Below are 7,962 nucleotides of genomic sequence, written 5' to 3' on the forward strand. Positions count from 1 at the left end.
TTCATCAGATTCAGTGGGTTTTTTTGTTTGTTTTTCTTTTTTTAGCAAAAATACTTTATTTCATTGATAGTATTGTGTACTTCCATCAGGAGGTACATACTGTCTAGTTCTATATCTCTCATCACTAGAGGGAACTTTTGATGATCAATGTCCAAATCCATTCATTCAATAGTGGCCTCAAAATGATAATATTGTATTCTCATAATTATTTCAATTATTTAAAGCATCACTGTTTCTTGAAAATATTTTTTACAATGTTTGATACAAAAATAGCATGGTGCCTAAAACATTTATTCATTCTGTGTTTTTTATTTATTTATTTATTTATTTTCAGAAATATCCTATACCACCTTGATGGGAAGACAAGCCAGTTTTCAATACTCCTGGAGGCTTGGGAGCGCTGCAAGTCACTTGCATCAAATGAGACCCTTCAAGAAGCCCTGTCAGAGGTGTTGAATAGCATTAATGCAGCTCAGGTTTACTTCAAAGCGGGACTTGATGTGTTCGAGAGTGTCTTAGTTGGAAAGAACTGAGAAAACTCTCAGCATTTTAAAAAGTTTGTTTACAATTCCTCAAGAAAAAGCTCTAATCTCACCAGATTTTCTGACATGGAAGACTTTTTCCCCTCAATGGCTTTTTATATAAGTATAAAGCTATTCTTCCTTTGTATTTTTTGATGTACGTGTAAAAAGAGCATTTTGCACATTTAATATTTTTCTTATATCTAGATTTCTGATTATGTAAAAGCAAGTTATTGAAAATAATACTTAAGATTTATCTATTAAAAAGAAATCTGCTGTATTTTTCTATATATATATATAAAATATTTGGGGAAAAAATTTCAAAGACGTTCTGGACAGTCTTTGTTCCTATGGATAAAACATGTAGGAATAGAAATGATTACCTGTGTTAGAGCTTTAGTGACCTAGCTTCTGTAATAGAAATGGACAGTTGATATGGTTTCAGATTAACTTTCACTATCAAATATTCAATATGAACAACAAGTATTCTGACTGAGTGATTGGTTGACGAAAACCACTTTGAATGTGTCTATTTTATGAAATGAAGTGCCTGTTTATAACACAACTAGATGTAGTAATACACTGGTTATGAAAATGTATTTTTTTAAGTATTAATTGAAAAAAAAGAGCCATAAACATTCCAGGGGAAAATTGCAAGGTAGCTGCACAGAGCAATTTAATTGTAAATTTTTTTCCTAACCACTTATAAGGTGACTAGCTTTGAAACCCCTAATTTGTCTCAGTTGATTTTGTAAAAATTTCAGGAGTGATATATGTCTTATGAGGGAGAAAATATGTATTTCTTCCTGTGTTGTTTCTGTTGGAAGCACTGAAATAGAGCTACTTTAAAATGAAAGCATCTCACTTTGCTCCTCATTCATGTATCTTTTCTGAAACTCCTTTCTGAAAGGCAGTTTTCTCAGAATACCATATAATTTCCACAGGAAAGTAGCAAAGTTTCTCTTTGAAAACCCAAAATATCTTAAAAAGTATCAAATTGCTATTTCTGCCACTAGCAAAAAGGACTTCTGATGAATGAAATAGTTGTTTTGATCAACAGAAAAGCTCCTTAATTCTATGAAAAACCTTTTTTTTTCTTCTCTATCCTTACTTGTGATTGAGATGACAACACATAATATATTCATGCTTCTACTTTTAGGCAGAAAATACTTTATTACTTTAAGAGTGTATCTTTCCCATGCTTCAGTTCCTCGCTCATGTTGAAAATGAAGCTTTCCATACTAAGGCCACTGAATGGCCTTAGTATTCACTATTCCCCAAACCACAGAATCCCATTAAGTGTTTAAAGTCTGAGCTTACCTTTAGAAATTGATTTAGTATTGGATAAAGCAATTTCTCTAAGGAAGCATATCTTCAGAGTATTTCATGTGGTTTATTTTTCTCTAACACAACATTCAAACACATGTCCCTATCACACACCTCCAAAGCAACTTCACAAATAGTGCCTATAGGTCTAAATCTTTTATGTGTATGAATGAACATACACCTAATCTTAGTTTAAAGGAAAACTGAAGTTAAAGGGAAAGAATTGTCAGCATTGATTAACTGATTTATAAGGGTCAGCTGTTCTTACTATAAGTAATGTTTATGTGCTCAAGGCAAAGAAGAGAATAGAAGCAATTAGCTAGGTAATTCAAGCAGAAACTCAGTTTCAATGAATTGCTTGTGTGCACATATTTTACATAAGAAAGGAAACTGCCTTACAATATATATTTCTAACCAATGCATGTGTTTGTCTGAAAGTATTTGCCATGTTGAGAAGTGGCTACAGGAAGGGGCTAAAGAACCAAACTCCCACATGCCTTGGTGTCAGTACCCTCTCTCCTTCCACAGAAAAAGAGGAGAAAAGAGGCAAGAGGAATACACATACAGATTTGGGTCAGGTCAAATAATAGAATCCCTGTACCAAGGGATCAGAAATAGTGAATTAAATTTCAGTGTGTTCATTTTAATTCTTCCTTTGGAGCTGGGTTTAAAATAGACAAAGACAAATAATTATCGATTTGGTAGTTTATCATTTTAGAACAAAATCCTAAGTAAATTCACTCCTTTAGACTCCAATAGAGTTGAGAACATGAATATTTGTGTTTGCACATTTTTGTTGAAAAATTGTGTATTTAGCTAACCCACACTGCACAGATCAAAGTCTCAATATTCTGTACTTATTACTTCTAAATCATATGATATTTGATACTCAGAAACTGAAGTTAATTATGGACAAACATGTTTTTATTAGCCTATTTAAGAGATTATGTTAAGAAATTGAGTTATAATTGAAACAGATATCCACCAATTCTGTAAATGCTGCTCATCTTTGACTGAAATGAACCTCTTAACTAGAAACATTACTGCTATAGTCTGATTACCTCAGGGTTCCTTGAAATTTATGTCATTTAAATTTTCCCCTAACGATCCAAGTAAATAAAATCCTATGCAAGTTATTAATAAGTATTTTCAATGAATTGGTAGTTAGGTTAAATCACTGCTGAAATATCTGGGTGCCTGGTACTTCTCACCACCCTTCATACATAGCATTGTGCCAGTCCATAATGAATCATAAATGATTATTCCCCCAAGAAAAGGTGGCAGATGTGGACCACTGCAATTTAGGTTCAGGCAGGGTACACCTGGAATACCGCTCTTTGTAAAAAAAGCACAGATTCCAGAGTAAAAAAAAAAAAGCCTAAGACACTCTGATTCAAGTCTGAGACTATTACCTTCAGTCAGGGAAAGCATCAGCACCCCCATCAGGTACAGTAACTGCAGACAAAGTGGTCAAGGAATTGGGGGAGAGTCACAGTTTTAGTTAGTAGCAGAAGGGCAGCTAAAATTTAAGCTTGTTTGTTTTCTCATATAACAGAGTTCTAAATGGTCTTTTCCATTATATTCTAGGTAACTAGTCATTATATCAGATGCTGGATGGGCTGGAAGCACTGCTTTTTCAATTAGGGACCAGTTCATTCTCTCAATATACCTAACAAGTAGAACTGTCCCAGGGAGTTCACGCAAAGGGCACAAGCCTGTGTACTTGTGGGAAAGTAGAGAGAGTCTCTATATGATACCAGTGCTCAGGAAGAAGGGTATTAAGCAAAATACTTTTATAAGAGAGCATTTTCCCCTACATTAAATTGGCAGTTTAAATCTGTATTTCTCAAAATGTGGTTTTTGGGGAAGGGAGCCTAGGAATCTATATTTTTAGCAAGATTTCCCAAATGATCCTTATGCTTAATGATTTCTCATCTACATCAATAATCCTGGGTCCTCCTGAGAAAACATCATGTGGCTACATACTAAAAAAATTGAAGGGTCACAATAATAGGAGATACTTCTAGCTTTGCTAATAATGGCATTTTAAAGAAAGAGAGAGTAACCATTGTATTTCTCAGAAAAGGCCCCAGATGAATCTAAGTCTGTGCCTGCTACAAGTCAGGCACATTTCTCAATTTAATGTACTTTTTTTTTCTAATTGACTCCTCATGCCAACTTATTTTAAAAGATGAGGAAATTTAGTTGAGTGACTGCCCAAAGTTCCATAGCTAATAAAGATGATTGATGTATGTGTCTCTGCTGGGCCCCCTGGGTTCCAGACCTGTGTTCTTCATGCTGGGTGTCACAGAAAGTTAAGAATCAGTTACAGAAAGTGACATTATTGAAATTTTTAATGTATTACTGCACAACTGATCAGACTATGTCATCTGCCACTTCACTGGTTGAACTAAGGAGTCTGAAGAAACCAACAACATTATTCCTCATGATGGTAGCCCACCCCAACAATGGTGGACATATGTAGGTAAATTAGAAGATAAGTAAATAAGAGCACAAAAATAAGTAGGTAAATAAGAGCACAAAAATAAGTCTACCATTGTAGAATATCATGACAACTAGTTGACGGGGGAAGACCAAGTGCTGGGACTTACAACCTCAGTTTTGTATCATACTTAAATCTCAGAATAACTAATTGACTTTTTAAATTACATGTATTTTAAATTACATGTACTTTTTAAATGTATAGCATACAATAGGTTTCTCCATTGCAAAGATAGGTGTTATGAAAATAAAATGATTTGTTACCATCAGCATCTTTTATTACAGTCAGCATCTTTGCCTGAAATGAAAAACTATTTTCGTAATTGGTAGACCTCGCCAAAAGTGTCCTCATGAGACATTCTGTGGTATGTGTGATTAATTACTCCAAAAACTAAACTTTTTCACTGATATTGCATTGTCATCTGGTTTAAAGGTTTAAACCAGAATGGTTAAAGGACCATTTAAATGTGTCTTAACTACAAGTTCCCTCGATAGAATTATATTTTAAACTGCCAATCCATGTGTTGAGTGGAAGGCAAATGGGTCTATACATCCCAAAAGATAGATCAGCAACCTAACAGTTCCATTACAGGAGCATGGATGCAACACAGGAGAAAAAATAGACATGTGATATTTGAGCAAAGAAATATTCTGCCTAGGTGCACTAGTAAATTTGTATTTCTTGCTTGAGTTTATATTGCTAGCTTAAAAAAGACTCATTAGAATTGCTTTAGAAAGAACTTAAACTTCCAAGAGTTTTAAGCACCCCATCAAGTGTAAATACTTTTCAGTTAAGTGGGTTTATCTTATGCAGTTTAGAATTTCAAGTGAGGTAAATTTAAAAGAGGAGTTGCAAAAGAAAATTTTTAAACATAGCCTATTTTGGTCACCACAGTGCTCACTCAGTTCTGTTTTCCCTTTTTAGATATACTCTAGCAATGGGATCAGGCTTTTTTTTTTTAACTATGAGAAACTAATTTTAGTATCTAGTCTTTTCAATGTACATTTATCTGTTAATCAGCCAGAATTTTATTTCCATAATACCATTCCATTATCCTTCAAAGATGTACACTGAAGTGCCTTGAGCACTCCTGGGGCCATCAAGAATCTTCAGAGCTGGCTGATTGTGAGATGGCATATTTCTTAAAGACATTTAGAATCTCATACTCAAGTGGTATCTGAATTTACAAGGCAAAGGATTAAATTGAGGCACTTTCAGGTAACATTCAAGATAAAGCTACTTCAAATTTTAATATGTTCTGGTTAGATTATTTTGTATTTGAATTAAAATAGTTATGCAATGTTGTAAAGTAAAATAAATAAATTTAAAAAAAAGTTTTGCAGTTTTGTGTAACCAAGATGGCAATTTTTATTTTTTTTAGACAAAATACAGTCATCAAGGCCAAAGAAATGTATGACTACTCTAATTTCTTAAGCAGGCTCTGTCAAGAATTAACTCAGCTAATTGCAGTTGATTCTAGATGCAGAGCCTACATCTAGACAAAGCTCTAACATGTGTAGGCAGAACCTAACAACATTCTTTCGAATCCCTTTGATGTCTTAAGCCAATAAGCACTGAAGTAGCTTTTCTCAGAAGGAAGCAGATTTTATTTTCCAGGGGCTAATTAATATGCACCACCTCAGTCCCAAAAGGATCACACAGGTGCCTGTACCATGCCATATGTCATGTGCTATATTCCAGCAAGCTCAAGAGATTAATATACAATCATTATTATGAATTATTATGTTGTATCGAAGTTAATGTTGGTCTTTTGTTCTAATTAAAGTACAAACTTGGCATTGGAACAGAAGCTTAGCTACAGAAATGAAGTTAGAGTCTCTGTTTTAATGAACTACATCTTTTTTTCAATCAAAATGTGTAATTATTTAATTATCTGGCCTGCTCAGTAAGTTTAGCTCTCTAATTTGTTCAAAGACTATTTATTCAACATAATAATAACACAGGTGGACACTCCTTGGAGTGTTTTATCTTCTGAAATTGTTAGCCATTGTTAAATCGTGCTTTCAGTATATGTGATAGTATTTTATTAATGTTGACTTGTCTACCTTTTATATCAAGCTGCTGCGAGTGACCACCTTATTCTGAAAGTCAGAGAAAATGCTATTTCTCTATAAAGACAAATTTGTCATACCTGTTTAATAAGAAACAACATATTTTACTACACCATTGCAATTTGTCTGCAGTAAACAAAGTGCCCAGATGGTTAAGTGTAGCTCACATAATTATATTCCAAAGATGTTATACATAATTCCAATTAGAAGCTGAGATAGGACTCTATTAGGTGATTTTGTATTTACATTTCACATAGGAAGGTTTAATGGCAAATATTTCCCACATATTCAGACTTGCTACTTGTAGAATATGAATGCAGTTGTATTCAGAAAAGAAAAAAAGCTTTCTAAGACACTTTAAGGGGCTAATTTGCTTTTATAGACATCTAGAAAAATCAGCACATCATTGATGATAGCTTCATATGTGTTTGGAATGTTAATATGGAACATGAAATAGTTTCAGCCATGTCATCAGTATAGCAATATTTAGATACATGAAATTTTATAATGAGTAAAATTTCTTAATTGTATAATAAAAAATAATAAAAATAAATAAAAAATATAACCTTAAAAGAATGGTGACAAGCAGAATATTTATAAAGATTTAGAAATTAACTTTGGGTAAAATTGGAGCACAATTTCTTCATTTAAATTTGTTTGATTAAAAAATAAATCTCTCTCAAGGGGTGCCCCAATTATTAAATTGCACTGAACTGTTACAGTGTTAAATATTATTCAAAGTAGATTACATCTGTGATTTGGAAATGTTTTCATTGTAAAGAAATTAATTATTAGTGTCTTTGTTGTGACTGATTTTGGATGATTGATTTAGAGGCATGTGTCTCTAGTTTCTTAATTACTATATAGGGTTGAATGCCTAATTTCTATAATATGTGGATGTCCACCAAGAATCTAGTGCTTTTTATATTTAACCCAATTGTGATTTTATTTTACAACATTTTATGTACTATTCACATGACTTGATATATGGTTTACTTAGAAAAGTATATTGTGATTTGGAGTGACAAAAAAATGGATTGGTACATCATATCCATTAAGAATACAGGTAAATATTTTATATTTTAGTTGTTTAAATATTTGCACATAGTTGAATACTATGAAATGAAGGCATCTATTAAGGAATATTTTCTGATTCATAAATGTAATGTGTATGTGCAGTGACACAGTAATATTTAAAATGCCCATTTACAAATATTAAATACAGGTGAAAATCATTGTTATACTGTGTTTTGTTATGAATATACAAAATGAATTAGTTGTTAGTCTGTATTAGTAATGAATTATCTTTCAGTTCAGTCTCTCAGTTGTGTCTGACTCTTTGCGACCCCATGGACTGCAGCACGCCAGGCCTCCCTGTCCATCACCAACTCCTGGAGTTTACTCAAACTCATGTTCATTGAGTCGGTGGTGCCATCCAGCCATCTCATCCTCTGTCCTCCCCTTCTCCTCCCACCTTCAATCTTTCCCAGCATCAGGGTCTTTTCAAATGAGTCAGTTCTTTGCATCAGGTGGCCAAAGT

The 7,962-nt window shown here is 33.3% G+C and overlaps 1 protein-coding gene across 1 annotated transcript in view; it reads left to right on the forward strand.

The window, feature by feature from the left end:
• Positions 1–7,649, forward strand: part of NAALADL2 (N-acetylated alpha-linked acidic dipeptidase like 2) — a 1,495,786-nt gene extending 1,488,137 nt beyond the window's left edge. The window contains exon 14 of the mRNA XM_043875323.1: positions 335–7,649. Coding sequence (XP_043731258.1) covers positions 335–533 — 199 coding nt within the window. The 3' untranslated portion in view covers positions 534–7,649. The remainder of the gene's footprint in view (positions 1–334) is intronic.
• Positions 7,650–7,962: the final 313 nt, after the last annotated feature.

This window comes from Cervus elaphus, chromosome 19 (genome assembly GCF_910594005.1).
Source record: "Cervus elaphus chromosome 19, mCerEla1.1, whole genome shotgun sequence".
Classification (NCBI taxonomy): domain Eukaryota; kingdom Metazoa; phylum Chordata; class Mammalia; order Artiodactyla; family Cervidae; genus Cervus; species Cervus elaphus.